We start from the raw sequence: 22,125 nt of genomic DNA, 5'->3' as shown, positions 1-22,125 counted from the left end.
AAAATGACCAATAATTGAAATTTTAGTTTAATAATTAATTTGAATTTCAAAAATAAATTAAATCCAATTCAACTTAATATTAAATAGGATTTATTGAAAACATTGGTATTTTGTATATATATATATATTGATGATATAATTAAATTTTAATGTTTTACATTTATATAAACATACATTTAATGCAATAATATATTTTATGAATTTACTTTATCTATATTACATTCAATCAAAAAAAAGCTTAGACTTAAACTAAATAATCATTAAATCTATAATAAAAGTAAACAATTTAAAAGCTATCTCTTAATCGGTTGGTTTGCAATTAATACAAAAGAATTTTTCCAAAGCCTCGATTTGGTCCGGACTTTCGATACCAATACATAACTGATGATACCATCCTTGGCATTGACCTTCACATTGAACCCAATCTACCTGAGCCACTGTTTCAAACAAAATAGACATAATATTACTTACAAATAATTTAATTATAGAATTTTTAAATTTTTTTTACAAACCATTTGGTTTAAGACATTTGTCTTTCATTTCGCAGAGTTCGTCGCTGTCATCAGATTTGCCTTTTTTGCCATTTTTACGAATATTTTTTATGTTTTTATCTTTAGATATCATTTGTTTTTTCTTTTTGTTTTGAGTTTCGCTATCAATTGATTCTGAAACTGATTTTCGTTTATTCTCTTCAATATTATTATCATTTGAGTCTAAATTTCTTAAAACTGTTCGATAATTTGGTCTAAAAAAAGAAATTGTTTTAAAATAAATAAAGTATTTAATGTTTAGACGCGATTAACACTTACTGAGACATATGCCAAATGAGCCACAGGTTTGATGTCTCTTCTAAACTGACTTCCAAACAGTTTACTTCAAATAACAATTCTGACAACACTTCCAATGATTGGGCACTCAATTCAATGATAGGTTGAGCGACAGCTTCAGCTAAAAATACATATTATTATTAATAACTAATAGTTATTATATTAATAATATTTAATTACCTCTTAAAACAAGTGGTGATTTGCGTTTGTTTTTCAATGGAGACAATTCTTGAGATGATATAATTGAATCGTTTGACGCAATAGTCGAAGTGTTAGGCGATTGTATTTCGAGATTAACAGTTGGCTGAGATCTCTGTAAAGCAAGTAATGCCTGAGCAGTTGCTTCTTCAGTGGCCAAATCGTCAGTTTTATCAGTTTGTTGTGATTCCCGATTACTATCTGATTGTAATTTTTCGATCCGTTTATAGGCCGCATCTAAATCGGAATGTGAATTACGGACCGATTGCAGTTTGTTTTGCCATTTGATGGCTCTTTCAGCTAAACATTGAAGAAGTTCGCCCTCAAGAAGTCTTACGGGAAGTTTCTGCAGTGAACATAAAAGATTGACAATACTGTCTACTTTAGGTCTCTTTCCTCGCGAACATAAATCGCATATCATATGTTGTTGAGGTTGTGGCCAATCATTTGGCAAAATTTGTTGATTTATTTGTTGTTTTTTCCGCATATAAAGTGATTGAGAGTTTTGAATACACTTATTATGAAACCAATCAAAACAAAGCTGACACTCAACCATCCATTCATCTTCTTCTTTACCACAAATACAGAACTTTAAAGCTTGTCTTTTTTGTTCTTCATCCGTATCATTAGTATCATCGACCAAATCGATGGCCTTTCTCTCCAAATATAGTCTTTTAGTTGAATTTCGTTTTCTTAATGATCTCAAGTGATTTAATTCCTGTTCTTCAAACAACTTATAGAGGGCTGCGATGTGTGTCCGCGAGTTTTCGCCGCCTAATTGGGTTTCAAACAAACTTTTTGGTTGAGTTCGCAAATTCGGACTTTTGCCTAATTTTGATTGATTTTGTGTCTGTGATGAAAGTCGCTTTAAATAATGAAATAATGTCCGAGAAGTGAATGAACAGTCAGATGTCTGACCCATGGATGCGATACGAGGACTAAGTATTTGAATTATAGTGTATAATGAATTCTTTTTAGTGAAGGCTCTGTTGAGTCGGTCCTTCCATTGTCGGGAAGCTGTTATAGTTGAATCCAAGTTTGCTAAATGAGTTAATTGACAATCGATACCATTTGCAGCCACAACTAACTCTTCTATAGCTTCAATCATAGGCGCGTCCCCCGAGTTGACTGTATTTGATGTGCCTTTAGAACTATGTTTTTGGTAATCGTTTCCAAAGATGTCATTCACTTGACTGATCCAATTGCGAGCCTTTTGCACTGTTACGCGAATATTATCGATTTGTGGCGATAAAACAAGTTGTTTAAGATAAACATTATTTTCACTTTCATCTATTAGTGATTCGAGTAAAGAAAGTAATGGTTTGCCACTATTTGTCTCACTTTCAGACTCAGTCTTAACAAAACAATTGGCCGCTCTTTCCATCCATTTATTGGATTCGTCGACAATTTGTTGCAATTCATTTAACTTTGAATTAATAACATCAGTATTTACCGCTAATTTTAAAGTATTTTCAATCAATGTCTTAACAGTTGATATTTCGTATTTCTTTTGATTTCCTGGCTTAACATCTTCTTTAGTAATGAGAATAGCGTCACATTCCTCTAACCAACGGATCTCTTCAAGTTTATGTCGAAAGGCCTCCAGTTGTGGCCCAAAGTCAACGACGACTATAGATTGGGCATCAAATAGGACGGCCTCTAAATCAGATGATTTGAGTGATTCGTTGATATCTTTGGTGTTATTCGTATTTAAGACACTCATAATGGATGCGGCGATTGAATTGCAGCGATCGAGCAATTGTTTTAATGCCTGTTTCTCCGGTATTTCGCACTGAAGTTCTTCGACTTCATCATAGAATAAACTGATCTCTTCTAACGTAAGTTTTATATTAACATTATCTTTGAGTCCGGCGTTGGCATTACGTCCAGCTGTTGATCGAAGTGTTCTTTTTACAGGTGATGTCTGATGTTGTGAACCAACATTCAGTTGTTGTTTTCGAAGAGTCTCCTGTTGTTTAAGAAGATCTTTGGCCGCTCGCGAACATTTGGACGCTTCCGATACAATAGAATTCAAATGTTCATAAATCTCTGAATTTGTCGGATATTTATTAACCACCGCATCATTTAGTGATGATTTTAACTCTTTAAGCGTTGGACTAACTTTTGGTTCATTACAATCTATTCAAAAAATATTATTGTAATAGTTGTACATTTGTAACAAAAATCAAATACACAAACCATTTAAGTCAGTATTTGTGTCAATCTTTTTAAGTAATGTTTGGACATTTGAAGCCCAGTCATCAAATTTTTCGGCCCTTTTCCTCAAATGGTGTAACATTATAGGCAACTCATCCAATGTATATCTATAACGAAGAGTATGCTGTGATGGTAGACATGTCTTACAGAGGTTATCTTTATGCGTCAGACACACGATTTTAGCTAAATATTTCCATAATAAATGTTAGTATAAATAGGAGTAACGGTAATAAAAATTCAGACAAAATAACATACATTGAGTACAACTACAAGTAAGAGCTGATAGAAAACAAGTGGTTTTACAGTAATCACATTGTCGTTCATCATCTGCCAGTAATTCAAAGGCTTCGCGTTCAGCCTGAGTGACACCCCATTCGAGAAGTCCCAATCGGGAGGACTTCTCGCTTTCAACCATACGAAGCATATCTTTATATGTCTCAACTGCTAATGTGATCTCCAGATGATTGGGATCGTTAGCCATTTTGCAAATCAGTTCGTCGTGACTAAACACTGGAAACCTATGAAGCATAGCGTAATGAGTGATACAAACGCGTCCTATTGGTAACCAATCAGATGGTGCAAAATTAACAGCTTCGGCAAAATTAAGACCCTGATTGAAACCTGTGTGATATGATCGCGGAAATGTTACCACAAATTCACCCGCTTGTTGGTTACACCTGTAGACGGGAACGCCGTCTTGCATTAGAATATTGGGATTACAAATAGTAACCAATTGATGGAGAAGATCGGGCTGTGATTTGAACAGTTCGGGTGCAGCTCTTTTCATAGCTCTTTCAAATGTCTCTGCGTGTTCACCCGGAACTCCATACCATGTTTTAGGTTCACCCCAATGTAAATAATTAATAGAATAAGTCCAATGGTCTTCATTATGCCAACAAAATGTGGCGAAACACATCCCCACATACATCCACGGAACTATCATTCCACTAATATTAGCATTTATGTGACGAAACACACTTCCTTCAAGCACTGGTATGTTATTTAAATTCCATAAATGATTTATATATTCCTTAATATGTTAATAACAATACAAAATTAGTTTCGGTAAACAAATCTAAGGTATTATATAATTTATTTCTAAATAATAATAATAATAATAATACCATATCCGAAGGCAACAGATTTTTAGTTGTTTTTGTGGGAAAACCACTGCCATAATCATTGGTATGTAAATCAGCGCCATATTCAACAGTAACCGATTCTTCTATAGCAGAAACTAAACGCCAAAACTCTTTTTCAGCCAATGAATGAGTTACTGACTATAATAATATACATATATATTGAAAATTACTAAATAAAATATTAAAATAGAAATAATTTACATGTGGCGGACAATTGAAATAATCGGCTTTAAATTGATCGGCCATTTCTCCAAATTCAGATAAAGTATAACTTTTCTGTGACTGAACAAAACCAAACTCTTGAGTATAAGGCTGAGGATATGACTGAACCAATAAAGCAAGACATCGATGGCAATGCCAAACACCTATTATAATAACAATTTTGTAATAAGCATAACATATAACATACAACTAAACAAACCTTTAGGCCAATCATTAAGTGGAGGAATAAGACAATGAGTGTGATAAGTGTTGGAACAGTTATCACAAGTTAAGAGCATTGGTTGAGGATTTGTTTCCCCGCAATGCAGACAAACCTGTGGTAAACAAGTTTTTGAATTCAATTCTTCAGTACAATCATTATAGGTCTCTGAACAGACCTTAACTGATTGATCTGTTTGTTCGGAGACATATCCGGGCATTTTAGGTCCGGCGCCATAAACTTGCAATTTTCGTAACTCTTTATTTTGAGAATTTGGTGAAACCAGTAATGGATTTTGATTTGATGGTGACATCGATTGTCTCCTCAATATTCGTTTCTCAGGAGTCGTCGCTTCCTTATCGCTTGATTTTGGGTTCTTATTCTTGTCTTCTTCTTTTTCCTCATCAGATAATTTTGAATCACATTTTTCTTCCTGAGATACATATAACTGTAAATTAAATCTTTTGATAAAACTGATGCCACAAACTCACGATATCGGGTCCAATAGTTGCTCCGCTTTGAAATACATCGTAAGGGAAAAGAATTCTCTCGTAATGTTGTCTTAATAGAGAAGCAATGGTTCCTTTGCTCGAAGAGTTATCTATTAATACAATAAAATATACGTTTATTATGTAAATAAAAATCAGTTAAATAATAGTTATACTTCCGTAACCCATACGTGTGGCCACTCGCGACCACTTTCTATCTCGAGTGCAAATCTCAAAGCCTCCCTCTTCAGCAACAATTTTGTGTAAATTATATAAATCAAGTGAACGTCTTTCGAGAGTTGGGATCTTAAAGGAGGCGCCCTTTTAAAAATATTAGACAATAATATTGTCAAATTGTAATATTTGCATAATAAAAATAATATATTGTTTAACAATATTAGTTCAAAAATAAAACATTTCATTTCATAAACAAAATCATTATATACACAACTATACAATATATTACACGAATAAAATTATAGACAACTGTATAAATACTAGAAATACGTGAATTATTCACATAAACTGAAAGCATTTATCAAATAATGGCTTTATTTCAATGCCTTTATGATAGTTAAGATCAAAAAAAGATAAATCAGAAATAAATAAAATGTTTTACCTGTAAATCCCAGAACTTGACGATCTGTTCAATAAAATTTAATTTGATTCTTGTGGTCGCTTCCAACTCATTCAGACGTTGAATACGAGGCGTAAACCGGAACTCTTCGACGGCCACAGCAAATGGCGGCTGAAATGTCTGTCATTTCAATACACAATGTCTTAGATTTACATTTCAGTTATCTCTCTATTTTATATCTTATTATAAATTAATACTTAGTGTTTAAATATATAAATGATATAAATATAATTAAGTAATACAAGCATTGTTAGGATACATAGTAGGAAACATAGGGTGCGGCCTATATATCGTATGCATTATTTTTAAGTTGTTATTTAGTTATAAATTTAAATGACTAATTAATTATATTGTTTGTATCATATTATACTATATTTATCTAACTATATATAAATTGCAAATAAATATTCATAAATTATTAATTACATAATCGCAAGCAATTGTCAATTAGTTAACTAATAAATCATAACAAATGGTTTAGTCTTTTTAAATAAAAGATTAATTAAATCTAATCAACAAAATTGTAAATTAATTAAAGTCATCGATTCATAGTCTATGACATTAATTAATAACTATAATAATTAAATAAATAATAACTAAATAACTAATTGGTCTAATAATATGTAAAAAATATGTTAATAAGTATGAAAGCAATTAGTGATTAATAGATGAGATATAAGAGTATTGTTATCAAACAAGTGGTACATTTGGTGGTATGATTTTACAGATGCCGTGTGGTTCAGCTTCGGCCCTAATCTTCGAGATGTACTCAAGTGGTCCCATTGCAAACTCTTCTTCTGTCGGATAAAATATAGGACATTCTGGCGGAGGAATAAACTCAAAGTCTGAGCCGTGATTCGAGTTAACCGAAGTGTTGGTTCCGTTCTTCAAATGGCCACCAAATGACCCGTTGGTCACATTGGCCGCACTCGTAGGTAGCGATACACTCGCCATTAAGTTTGAATCGTCAAAAGTTGTCGTTAATGTTGAACAATACAAGTGGTCAGCAACTGATTGCAATCAAAACAAAGTCACTAAATGTTTCGGTAATGACTTCGGCAATGTTTGGCCACAAGTGTTGTCACAATCGTTGCAATCATTGATTCAATTCATTGTTTTTGTGCCAAAAATGGCGTTCAAAGACTCATTCAATACAATAGTCTATGTATTGAATGAATGCTTCAAAACTTTTGGCTTTAAATGCAAACCAAACACTCAATACATCACTCAATACAACACTCTATACAACACTCCATAGTCTATGACTCTAATAATGTCTCCATTGGTTACAAACGACAACAACTTTGTTATGCTTTAAATGGGAGTTATATTTGCTGTGATTACACCCTATAGTCAACTCATTGATTATATTATACATTATTATAGTCTTTAAATTCATTAATTAAATCTATTGTTAATAATATTTCAATTATTCAATACTAACACTTGTTTTTATAATATAAGGTTTTCAATATATATCAGATTTTAATGTATTATTCAATTAAAAGCAGTCTTTAAATTTTATAATTATATTTATAAACATTTATTGATTCACTATAGAGTTGCCAAATGAAAAATATAATTTTAATAATATTTTAATTTTGTATTATTTAATACTGTATAATGTATTTCACTTATGATACCTGTATATAGAAATACAATAATTGTTTTTTAGTGAAATTTAGAAATATCAATCAATTTTATAGACTATAATATTATAGAGTATTAAATACAATTAAATGTAGATATAATTAAAAGAGTAACATAAATGTAAAGCAGTATACAGTTGTTTAATACATGTATTGTATTATTATTAATATACTGTATAATACATTATTATACAATATCTAAATTTTACATTACTGTATATAATGTGTATTTCACTCGTATAGAAACAAATACAATAAATCTTAATTAACATTTTAATAAATTAATAAATACATATCAATGATATTTATAGGTAATTAAATATAATTATTTACAATTATAATCATACTGTAAGTCAATTTAAGATAAAACAAGTTTAGAGAGAAAGAGATTCAAGAAATTTCTTTCATATATAGAAAGAGTATATAATTTTCATAATAAATTATATATTATTTTATATCAAGAATTGGTATGTACTTGAAGATGAAATTACCAAAATATATATTATATGTATTTTATACCTAAAGAATTTCATTGTTATACTTTTAGTGTTAAAATTAAATAGAAATAAAATCTTTATTATAGATGAAAATTGTTTACTTCAATACCCACTTACAATATTCAGTTCATTATCGTAAACATTATAAACTTTATATACTGTATAAACATAGTATTGACTGCAAAAGTTTTACTCAAGTCGTGACTTAAAATCCTAAAAACTTAAATTTATCTAATTATTTAGTATAATTATTTTAATATTATTTTATTTTAGTTAAAAATAATATTTAGTTATTTGTTAGCTTTTATTAGTCATTTAGAAATTATATCAATTTTTTTATATACAATGATTTTTGTATAATTATGTGAATATTTTGATTGATCAATCAATTATTCAAATATAAAATTTATATTATAAGTGTAGACTTTTCTAATTTATTATATATAGACTGTATTATACAGGTATATAAAATAATAATTATAAGTTATTTAATGTAAATTTATAAATTATATAATTAACTATAGTTTAGACAAATAGATGGCATAAGTGATGTCTATTTATATTATACAAACAGAATATTCTTATAAATAATTGTCAATTTCTCTCTAAATAAAATAGTATTAAATAAAAACAATTGAATATTCCTTATGATAAATGAAATATTTAATTATTATTATTATACAATTTGTATCTATTTTACGTTACAATCGTTTATATATAATATGAAAATGTTTGTTAATGTGTCTGAATATGCATTAAAGTCAAATAGTTTCTCGTTTTTCATCAAATAAGTTATGCTTTGCGTGATATCAGCAGAAATACAATATTAGTATAGAAATAGTTGTGCTTTTGTTAGTACTTTTGCTTTTATAATTGAGAAAAGAGAGAGCACTGGGAATAGTGAGGTTTGAATTGATTGAATGTCAACACAATTGTATGCATTATATATCTATGTTTTTCTTTTGTTATCCAACTAATGGCCAAATGGTTTGAGGCTATAAAAGACTAAAACAAAACAAAAGATGTAAAATAAAAATAATAGAGATATAGATGTTAGGCATAGATGAAGATGTGATACGAGTTATAAATTCTTGACTTTTCTTACAAAAGATGAGTGCTGTCAACGACCTTACAGTTGTCACAACTGTCACTAAATTAAAGGTTAATTGATTTTTTAACAACAGATGTTGTTTTTCAAAATACTTTTGTTTTATTAGACATCAATTTCTCAAATGACAACAATGTATGCTTTGATCATTTGGTACAACACTTTAAAAACATTGACAAAGCTATTGGTATAGACGTTGATCACTATATAAATTGAATTTATAGTACAAAAGCCAATATATATATAAAGATTGAACAGAAATTGAATGAAGAGTTAAGTAAATACGAGAATCACAAGTAGTGAACCAATTGAATAGTCAATAAATTTATACATTTGTTGAGTCAAACACTTGTGACCAAAAAAGGTCCGAACGGTTAACGGTTTGGACAATAAATTGTAAGAATAAAACTGTTGGCTAACCAAACACTACACAAATTTCTGCTACTTTTATCGTATTTGCCTCAAAGGTATCACCCAATCGACAAATCTTGTTATATATTGTATGGATTGTATATATTGTATATTTTGTGTAATGTAGTGATGGTGTGAGCCCTAAGTAATTTATTTTATTGTTTCAGCGATATTTCAATTACTAATTATATTATCAGTGAGTTTATATACATTGTCTAACGTGTGGACATTATCTATAAAAATCATTTTCATAAATTCAAATATCTTTTAAATAAATAATAATATCATATTTTAAATTTGTAAAAATATTTAAATATATTTAGAGAGAATTATTTATTTAAATAAAAAATTATTGAAAAAAATTGTAATATTCTTAAAAATTATTTCTATAGAAAAATTTTTAAGTCTCAAACACAAACAAATATAATTATAAATTGAATTTTGTTTATAGTATATTGGTATAATTTGTAAAAGTTTTTAAAAATTAATATTAAATTTAATAAAATGTATTATTAAGAAACTATTTGAATAATATTTGAAATTAATATTTTATAAAATAAATAATGATAAAATGTCATATACTAAAAGTGGTTTTAAATTTCTAGTTTTTAATAAAAAAATAAAAGGTACATATAATACCGTATATTTGACAAAATTGTTTTATATTTTTAAAAACAAATGTAAAAAAACTATTTCTTAATTTATATGTAGTATTGTGTTTAGTAATCATTTTTATCTACTATTTTATAGACTCGTCACTCATTTCTAATTACCAGAGTTTTCGATGAAAGTCTGTCCTTAAATCCTCTAAACGGTATAAACTATACAACAAAACTAATACTAAAAGTGAAGCAAATAATGCAAACGTTGGGCTTTAGGTTACAAAATATCCAGTAATCTGTCAATAACTGCATGACTTTAGAAACTATAAGGCTATAGATGTCTATAATAATGTTACATAAGAAACTAAGTACAACTAATATATATAAAATATATAACACAACATACTATGTATTTTATAGTACAGTATATTAGTATATACGGTATATATAATATAATATTATATCAATTGTACAGTTATGTCACTTTTGATAAAATATGAAAAAACGTTGCATTGAATAATGCATTTGCAGTTTTAGTGTCTGAAAAGAAACACTGGTGTTGTGTGGTTGTGCTTAGAGTTGCCAACTTATTTAGATTATTATATTGACATTTAAATATAAATTATCATTTCTAACACTAATTTCAACTCAAAAAATGTAAATAGTTTCTGTTTCTAACAAATATTATAAATTAGTAGTATATTATAAAACTGACTTTTTCTGTGATTTAATATTATATTCTGTTTTAAATTATTAAAATAATCTGTAGAAATTTATAGTAAATATAATGCACAATAATTTGATTAATGTATCATTATTGTATAACATTAAATTATACATTATATATAAATTAATTAATTTTATTTTATTATTGTTTTCAGTATAAAGATATACTGTATATATCATATATGGTTTTATAATTGAGCTAAAATTCATTGTTTAAAAATTACAGGTAAAATGTTGAGATATGACAAAACTAGTTGTACTGTTTGGCCACAAAATAGACAACAAATGGAAAGTACATTCAATAGATGTTTCTTTTATTGAAGTGAGCGATGAATTTAAGGCAAATATCGCAAACAATGGAAATGTCGTCACGTAATAGGGGTAACCATACCATACCGTATCATAACATTTATACTAACATTGCAACCAAACCAACTATTTTATTCATATTATATATATATATATATATATATATAACTCATTTAACTATTGATATATATTCTAGCGATTAATACATTTTTCTTAATGCATTAATTTATATAATAATCTTATATTATTAAATTTCTAATAAAATAAAATAATAATAGTATAGAAAAGGCTATACTGTAGGCTATATAATTTGTTTATAAATATAAAAGCTTATACTTTAAGAGTATTAACAATAATATAAATTAAGTTAATAATTAAACCAATCAATGTAATTTATAATATTAATATTGAATTGAATAATACGATTTATTTTGCAAATAATTGAATAAATGTATATTAGTAATAAAATAAATTATATTATATAACAATATAATATTAGTTTATATTTTATGTTTATAACAACAAACGTGTGCCATCGGCACAAATTAGTTTAATTAAATTTAAACTATAGTTGATTTTAAAAATTTATCCATATGTTAATAAAGATTTATTTTATGTATGTCTTTAATAAGCAATTATAAAATTTGTTTAAATTTTTTCATTTATACTTAGTCACAAATTATAAAATGGGGAAAAATAGCATAATTACAATTCAATGTATTTTATGTTTATTAATAATTATCATCTAATGGTAATATGAATACTACAAATTATATGTTTTAAGCAATTGAAGATGATATAATTAGGGTAAAAATAGCTGTATAAAGACAATTAAAATGGTAAAAATAGCTGGAAATACTAATAGCATTTAATTTTAGATCACAGCTGATTTTACATTATATAATATGATATTCCTCAACTTCTTAAGTTTTTTATTAAATGATAATATGATCTAGCTGATTTTAAAATATAATATGATCTATTCCTCAACTTCTTAAGCTGATTTTACCATTAAATGATAATATGATCTGTAATATGATAATTATGCTTATATATTTAATGACTGTGAAATTAAACATTTAAATTATTTCTAAATTTTGATTGGTTTAGTATTAATTCAATATCGCGACGGGAGCTTAAAAATAGCTATATTTTACATATTAAGCAATTTCTGGTAATATTTACTACAAATTATATGTTTTAAGCAATGCTTTAGGCGTTATAAAGACAAAAAACGTTATATAGTATTTGCAATCTTAAACAATACATATATACAGTAAATATACTGTATATAAATTTATATATTAAAAATAAACATTGGTGAACTTCATATAAAATATTATTTTGTATATAAGATACAAAAAATACAAATAAATATATATTGATTATTTTAATACATAACAAATAAATATTTCATTTATTTAAATATATTATATATACTTTATTTTAAACATTAATATTATTTCTAGATTTATTAATAATTATATTATATTTAGATAATTAAGGTATTTTAATTCATTATGTAATAATCAACATGTATTTATAAATGTGTATTTGTTAATTTTAATATTTATTTTCCATCCAATGCCTATAAATTATACAGTATGTAACACAAATATTATGTATTATTAAATTGTTTGTTTATAATTTTCATAAACATAATTGTAATAAATGTATATAATATTATGCTATATAAATCATATAATATTAAATTAAAATTATTCTATTGATTAATACACAAAAAATAAATATTTGAGTTTATATTTCTTAATATAAGATTACTTTGATACCTAAAAACTTATCACTTTAATGCTATTGCTTAAATTTTTTTTATAAATATATTTTTAAAATTGTAATATATTGTTGATATACTGTATAATGCATATCAATATTTGCATTTTCATTGTTTAATTTATTACTATTGTTTATTTGATATATTAATATTGTATTTTATGCATTACTATGTTTAGTAATGTATTAAAATTTTTTATTCTTGACTTCAATAATGTTATATAAATATTATTTGCTTAACAACTAATACTGTTTTCTCTAATATAATAATTCATTTACCAACTAAAGTAATTTAAATCAATGGAAGTCATAGTAAATTAAATTCTGAAATAATAATAATAATAATAATAATAATAATAATAATAATAATAATAATAATAATAATAATAATAATAATAATAATAATAATAATAATAATAATAATAATAATAATAATAATAATAATAATAATATATTGCTTATCCATTAAGCATCTCATTATAATCAGTGGCACAAACTGTATGTATAATGTGCTCATTTAAACTTAGTATTACATTGTAGTCATAATGATAGCCATAATTTGATGCCTTCATAACACGTCACTCATTACATTACAACCAAATGTAATGAATATTATCTTTAATGTTGCTTTTGATAAGTTATTGTTATTTATTAATTTATTTATTATACAATATTTAATTTAAATGCTCTAATTATTTCTATATTTATAATTTACTTATAATTTGAATTATTTTATATTTATTTGTCTTAAAATAAGTTTAGATTTTATTAATGTGACATTTCACGCATTATAATCGCATTATAAAGAAAACTTAAATGAAACCAATTAATTGTTTCTAATATTATTTAAATTATTTATATATTGATATTATAACTAAAATTAATTAAAATTTACTTAACTAAATCAAGCGATCTATCTTTGAATAAATATTATTGTTTAATATAAAAATAAGACTTAAAACTATATTTTAAACCAGGAGTTAACAACTCGTATCAATGATAATATTGCGTAATCAATATTTTACAGTTAATTTGTAAAATATAAAGTCATCATGCACAAAACTATTAATAATAAACTTTTGTAACCCCACATTACACTCAATTACTTTCATAATATAAACACATAGACGACTGGCTTTTTATATTATCATATTATATATAAATCTATTGTATTGTAATATTACATATCTGTATACAAATATTGTAGTTGTTATGCGCCTTAGATATTACTTTCTTATAAAACAATTTATAGCATTTATTGTGTGATTCTAATAACTAAATGTTTAAAATAGTCTGAAAGCGAAATCATTTTTATGTGATAATTGCTATAAAATATTAGATTACCTAAAATATATGTATGAAATTAAAATAAAATATTTATACTATAATTATGATATTATAAAAGCATAGATTTATTAATCTGACAAACATTTCTTAATTTAAGTTTTTATTCAAAAAATATTCCGTTTTATAATACAAATGAGGTTTTAAAAAGATTATGGATCGGTATCTAAAAAATTTCGACCTATAAATAGAGATTCATAGATCATATTATGATATTATCAAATACATCAAACATTATGTAAAGTGTACTATAATTAGAGTTCGTGCAACTTTCCAAGGGAGGGAAGTTCATTAATAAAATCCTTTCAATTTTCCCGGAAAATATTTTATTTCCCCTCCTAATTCGTTAGAAAGAAAAATATATTTTATATTTTTGCAATAAACAACATCAAAACTTAATTTTTTGCATAAATTTAATTGAAATATTTAAAAATAAATTTAAATTCAATGAATTTAGTGATACTCTTTAACAATAACACTCAAAATAATAATTTAATTTAGTTTAATATAACATTTTCTATTCAAATATTATAATAATTTTTTTTGGTTTATGGTTCAATAGATGATAGCACAAGGAAATAGATTCCCTGGGAATTCCCAGGACCAGGAAAAATAGGAAACTTTTGGATTATAAAACGAGGGAATTTGCCGAACCTTAACTATAATATACTTGTATCAAAAACATGTATATCCTGTAGTGAGACATACAATATCATACATTTAGATCACTTATAAAACCATTAAAGACAATACATTATACTAACTATTGAACTAAATTTATAATATGAATATAATAGTATGTAAATTAAATTATTATATATAATATTATTTCAACTTATTTATATATTTTTAATATACAGTACTTTTCCTTATTTATTATGTATTCAGCACTTTATTAAGTCTCAAGTAATCTTTTATATAAATTTGAAGTTATTTTTTAAGATAATTAAAAGAAATTAGTTTTTATAAGAAAATTTAATTAATTTTTATCTATATACGATATATATAATAAACTACACTTTGTAAATAAAAATTATTTATTTTGTAAAGATTATATACTAATATCATTATTTTTGATTTATTTTTACATTTAAAACACCTAATTATTTGTTATATTTAAAGTTTTATGAGCGTTGATTTGTATAATAAAATGCACTGCTTATAACTTGTACCGTATGCACTACATTAATGTACAAACTTAAGATTTAGATATTTCGAGCAACCAACCCCCACCCACTCCACCCCACCCTAACCTCTATAGATATTAGTGTTTTAATTGATTAGTAAAGGTATCTGATTGGGTATAAAATGATTATTCACATAAAAATAATGACAATATTTTTGTCCAATTTATTTGTTCTTAACTATTAGTGTAGGAATCGGATGAAAGCAATTAGTAAAGAGTTATCCTTTTATATATATATATATATATATATATATATATATATATATATATATATATATATATATATATATATATATATATATTCTTAAAGATATATTACGTTATATACAGTATATTCTGTATATACTGTATATAATCCTTGATTTTTGTTTAGAGAGAAGGAATGATTCAAAGGTTGTAATAAGTGATGAAAAGCAGAATATAATTCATTTCTGACATTAATTACTTCCACGACTACTGTTTAGATGTATTGCTTAATACTGTAAATACTGACATTTGGAGTATCAGTTGGACTAATGGGATGAACATTAAAACAGATTAACCATTTGATTGTATAGTATATACTATTTGTTTATTTTGAACAATTCAACCGATTTATAAACACTTATAATGTAAGACATACTCTGTTTATACTATATATGAATATTTCAAATCAATTACTTTAAAGACAGACATGTTTTGTATGCATTTTATATGAAACATTCAATTCTAGATTTTAAGTATTTTTGTCAAAACTCATCGTCACATGTAATCGATTGGTTGACTCAGCACCGGGTGATCAATGCATTCATGAGTGACATCACCACCGATGAGTCTAATGCTTATACAATATAACAACAAAAACATCAACATCTATGACAAATATATAAAATACAACCAAAAAAGTTTTTATCACAAATTTGCACTCATTTTTTAACAAAATATTTTAAATCCAAAAAGTTAGCATTTGCTTTAAATTATTTTTACGAGTGAATACATACATAACATACATAAAATATATGTACATTATATAAGTTTATATACAATATATACAGTGTAGACCAAATGTATAGAATTTTTATTTTTAAATTTATTGATTATTGATGAAAATGATCGCTACAAATGAAGATTTTGCTATAAATAATTGTTATATAAAATAAAAATGTATATTAATTTATAAACAATAATAGTTTATAAGTACATTAACAATTTTATTTGTAGAGAATAGTTTTAATTTAAGTATTATTAATTTATGTTTATAAATTTAACATATAAATTTAAATTAAATAACTCAAGCATGAAATAAATTTGTAAAAAATGAGTATATTAATTATTAAATCTATAAAAATAGAAATTTTAAAGTATATAATTTTTAATGGCAATTAATATTTATTTACTAATTATAAATATCTAATTACAAGTTTAGTTGCTAGTTTAAAATTAATATATAAGTTATTATGATGTTAAATGTTTTTAATTTAATAAATGTCAAATTAAATTAATAAATATAAAGAATCGATTGATGTCAAAATATAAACCAGTTTTAGACGTTTGCTGTATATGATAGCAAAGCTATAATTTTATTGTTGTATTGACCAAAAAAAACTCGTTTCACTTGTTATACAATAATATTAATACTTGTATAATATAATGTCTCATATTTTGTCAAATGATATTTTTTAAATCTTATACTAATTTGCTTTAAATTATATGTTGAAGTGTGAATATCTAAATGAAAAAAATATATTTTTAGAAATGAATATATTTTTATTTTATTTACTTATAAATAAGTTGTAAATAACATTTATCTATAAAATAACACAAAGTTGCTGTAAGAATAATCAAATGTTTTATTTAAAATGTATTAATTTGATAAAAAGTTAATTAAAAGAAAATCAAAAATAAACAACAAAAGTAATCAAAAACTCAATCAATGAGTAATAAATAATATTTTCAATAAGTTAATAAAAATTGACATTATATTATACCGTAATTTGCATTTAATATAAAAAAAATATTATGAATAACTTATAAGTTATAACTAGAGTTATGCATTTTCGGGAGTTTAAATGGCCAAAATCGGTCGGGAAATCGGGAGTAAAAAATGGCAAAATCGGGATATAAATCGGGAAATTAAATTTTGTTTTTTCCTTATAGTACTAATAATAAATAGTTTATATGTCATAAAATCGGTTAAATTTGTCAAAAATAATTTATTTTCAGTTTTTTATTAATTAATTGATTATAAAAATGCATTTAGTTTTAGTTTATAAACTACACTTTGATTTACCCATTGTAAAAAATACATCAATTGTGTACAGTATTACAGTACATATGTTTAAAATACATACAAAACTATAATTTTTATATCAAAATATTGTTTATAGTTTTTTTCTCTAATACTTATCGTCCCATTCATTGATATTGACTTAATATTGTATTAGATGTGCCGCTAATATTTTATTCAATATGTATTTAAGTGTTATTTCAATCAATATTTAGCGAATTTCGGAAAAAAACACACTTAAATACTGATTTTCGGCATTTTTCGGGATTATCTCAAAAAACACCAAAAATCGGGAAAATCGAGAAAAACAATAGGTGTTAATTTCATTTAAAATGTTGCCATATTTCTATAAACATTAAATTCCCGACGATTTAATAAATAATAGTGTTTCGGGAATTCCCGAAGATACCTAACTCTAGTTATAACATAAGTGTTTAAATGAAAAATATAATATATGATACAATTATTGCATATATTGTGTTAAAGACAGTGTCAGACCTATATATGTATTGAATCCCTGGTTGCTTAAGGTTAACACTCAGCTATACTGTTATGCCAATAATAATTATTTAATTTAATCGCAATTAGAAATGACTAAACAATATTAGTTTTATTGCATTACAAATATTTGTTTTTTTGACATTTCCATTTTAATATAGTATATTCAAAAAATAATAAATAATTTATAATTTTAAAAATATATTTTTGTGAAACAACATCAATGGAGTAAAATTATAATAATTTTATTATTAAAGTTTAAAAAATCACTTTAAGAGTAAAGTAAATATAATAATAACTATATTATATATATTAAAGAAATTCAGATAAAATTAATGCATTATTTAATAGAATTTTCCTAAACGTTAAAAGCCTTTACCAAAACTGTTGTCCTATAAATATAAGATTTTTTTTGGTTATAAATAAAAGAGTTGGTTTGGGTTTGTTTGCCTCAATGTATGTGTTTTAAAGCGTTTATGAATAATTCAGACAAATTTTTTAAAGTTTGTTTATACGTTTAGTTCACAGTAGAAATGCTCTCAATTTTGTTACTTTAATACATTTGGGATTTATTTGATAAAATGAAGTTTTTTAACAAACAAAATACTGTAGTTAACAAATGTATTTTTAACAATTATTTTATTAAATTTTTATATTAATTTCAAAATAAATGAAATGTGATATTTATTAAAGTGCTAATATTTAAGTTACAATAAAATAAAGATGGATTTTACAGATAAAATTAAAATAAGAAATATTATACAAATGACAATATATATCATATAATGACTAGTGCTTAGAAAGTGGTAAATATAAATCAATTTCATTTAATTTGAGTCTATTTGGTAAATCTCGTCATCAATTGATGACTTGCAACAGCTTTTACTGTACTTATAGTTGTAATTTAAGTCTATCTAAAACTTATTGATGATTATACAGCATTTGATGTCTATTACATCTCAACTCATAAGCATTAAAGTAAAAAACTGAATGCAATATTAATGAAAAGTTTGTCTTTTAAAATGAATCTTATATTAAGTTCATTAATTTTGTCGAAATATTGATTATATGATGCATTTATGGCATTCATTGCATATCAAATGTTTAATAATCCCAACCCAGGGATCAACACAGCACTACATCAATGATATATATCTATAATACAATCCATTGTTACACTGACTATGGACTCATGTCTTGTCAGTCATTACTGAGTCCTGTATTCACTCGATTTACTGAGAGATCAATGAAATTACTTAAAAAAGTTTCAGACAGACTAGCAATCAATCATTTAAATGTTTGCTTTCAGTTGTAACTCATTTCTAATAAATCATTTACTTATAAGTACTACTGATCTCTGATCACAATATTATGCCTCATATCACTGCTTATAATCTCATCATTTAAATCATTTAATATAACATAATTTATCAAATAATTTCAATCAGCATAATATTATATAACTAAATTCAATTTAAACATTTATTAATATATTGATTCTTTAAATTTTAATTTAAAACTAGATTTTTTTTTGTATAAAATACTTTTATAATTTTTAAAAATTTAATAAATAAATAAATAGCATAACTCATAGATTACTTTACAATATAATAAATTACTTATTTATTTGATATCTACTAATTAATGAAAATAAAATTGTTTGATGAGATCAATGATAAATTGTTAGAAAAGTAAAGATAAGTACATAAAAATCAGGTCTTAAAACATTTGATGTCTTTAATGCAAAATTCTTGTTACTTGAGTTTCAATTTATTTTTAATGCCAAATATACTCTTAAATGATGTCTCGCTTTAATTGTGAAAGGATTTTGTTTATTATGTGCTAATTATGCATTAATTATAGCACAGCATTCAAATTGTGTGATATCATTGCTTTAATTAGTTTTGCAATAATTATTCAAATTATTTAAAATTAAATATTTATATATTCAATAATCAATCAATTATAACAATACAATTTCATACAATTTTTCAAAATATACTCTTTAATAAACTTTTTATATTATAAAATAAATGTAATACTGGTTAACACAGTAATGAAATTACTAATTTAAAAGTTTTTTTTCTAGTTATTTGAATTTTGTTGTCAATACTAAAATATTGTTTTTTCTATTAAATCAATAATTTTATTTTAAATGTCACTTATTTTTATACGCATAAAAATTCTTACATTTTAATATGTGTATATTTTTATATAAGTTGTTATTATTTAATTTTTTTTATTTTATGTAAGATTAAAGCAATTTTACAAATATTTGTTCTTAATATGAAAATATAATTTAAAATTTCTATTTAATATCAGTTATGTTATTCATAATTATAAAATTTTATTTTATTTATTAGTTATAAAAATTAATGATTAAAAAATATTTTTAAATTTATATCAAATAAATAAAATTTTAAATAAAAAATTATTAAAAAATTTACAAAATAATTTTAGTCAATAATTGATAACTTAATATGTTATTTATTATGACTATATGTTATGATTGAGAATAAAGCGTATCTAAAAGTATCTGAAAGTGGGTCTCATTTATGTAATGGTTTGAGAATTGAGTTAAAACTTATCACTAAATTTAGTGTAGCATTCATTAAGTTAAGTGTCGTATCATTATTTAAATTTATATAAACTCATATATTGTTGTAAAATTGTAATATAATATTAATATTAAATTGAAATATAAAAAATATAAGGCATTATAATATATAGTTTGACTCAAATTATTGATTGTTTTAAATTTTAAAAAATTATTTTTAATTTTATAATATTAGTAAATATAAGAAATATTAAATCAAGTAACAAATTTTATCTGATGTAAAGTTTGTCATATCTGCCAATTCTCTGATTGGAGCAGTTATTTAAAATTAAAAAAAAATTAGTCTAATATATTATATATTTTATATTATTATTATATATCTCTTATAGTTTTTTAGTTTGCATCTTATATTAATAATCATTTGATGTTTTGCATTAAAAAACAATCTACAATAATTTTTACCGTATATATATAGCTTTATATTTTGACAAATTTATATATCTCAGTCAAAAATATTTTTAATATTTAATAATAAACTATTTAAGAATATTTTACATAAACCATTAATATGTTTTCATATGTTTTATAATATATTAACTAAAGTAAATTGCAATAAATGTGGTTTTTATGATATGAGTTACATAACTAAGTGTAACGTACAGTAATTAATAATGATTATTGATTAGACTAAAGTAATTGAATATACTTTTTGAAGTATACTTACTGTACGGTAACAGCAAAAACATAGATCTCATTGATCTATAAACTAAATTAATTGCATTCAACTATACCTAAGTTAGTGTTGTTTTAATTAAAGTCATTTTGGTTTAAATAGTAGGCAAATAAGCAAATTAGTTGAATATTTTTGTTATTTAATTCAATTAAATTCAATGAAATTCTGGCTTTTTGTTAATTTTCTGCTCAATACTAATTTGATATTTCATTATTAGTTGTATATAAAAGGCAGAGTCTTTTAAGGGATAGTGTGTGTGTGTGTATGTATTTATATGTCAGGGTTAAGCAAGGTTTTGGATTTTAGGGGGGTCTAAGGTGGTGTCAACTTACAAAATTTTCGAAAAATCTTGGGGGGGGTCTAGGGTAGGTATAGACTTTTTTGCATTTTTAAACGGCAATTTTTTCAAAAATCAAGCGGGGGTCAAGAGAAAATTCCCTTAAATTCCAAAATATTCCCATGTAAATTCCATAAAGTTCCCATAAGTTCTCGTATAAATTCCCAGGAAATTAAGTAAA

At 24.4% G+C, this 22,125-nt stretch overlaps 1 protein-coding gene across 2 annotated transcripts; it reads right to left on the bottom strand.

Annotated features, from left to right (window-relative positions):
• Positions 1 to 256: 256 nt before the first annotated feature.
• LOC128965982 (lysine-specific demethylase 5C-like) lies at positions 257 to 7,187 on the bottom strand. 2 transcript variants are annotated; one of them, XM_054312778.1, is made up of 14 exons: positions 6,636 to 7,187; positions 5,913 to 6,050; positions 5,470 to 5,614; positions 5,297 to 5,406; positions 4,984 to 5,238; positions 4,806 to 4,920; positions 4,586 to 4,749; positions 4,367 to 4,522; positions 3,498 to 4,272; positions 3,225 to 3,425; positions 1,008 to 3,164; positions 810 to 948; positions 513 to 745; positions 257 to 437 (listed from the first exon to the last, which is right to left on the bottom strand). In XM_054312778.1, exons 1-14 carry the CDS (start codon positions 6,882 to 6,884, stop codon positions 301 to 303), a joined length of 4,974 nt encoding a protein of 1,657 aa, XP_054168753.1. In that variant the 5' UTR covers positions 6,885 to 7,187; the 3' UTR covers positions 257 to 300. The 2 variants fall into 2 exon arrangements, with proteins under 2 accessions (XP_054168753.1, XP_054168752.1); XM_054312777.1 differs by having other exon boundaries at positions 4,806 to 5,238.
• Positions 7,188 to 22,125: the final 14,938 nt, after the last annotated feature.

Source organism: Oppia nitens, unplaced genomic scaffold (genome assembly GCF_028296485.1).
Source record: "Oppia nitens isolate AA-2021 unplaced genomic scaffold, nextdenovo-longstitch-racon4-pilon3 scaffold18_pilon_pilon_pilon, whole genome shotgun sequence".
NCBI lineage: Eukaryota > Metazoa > Arthropoda > Arachnida > Sarcoptiformes > Oppiidae > Oppia > Oppia nitens.
This window is presented reverse-complemented; position numbering and strand designations above follow the sequence as displayed.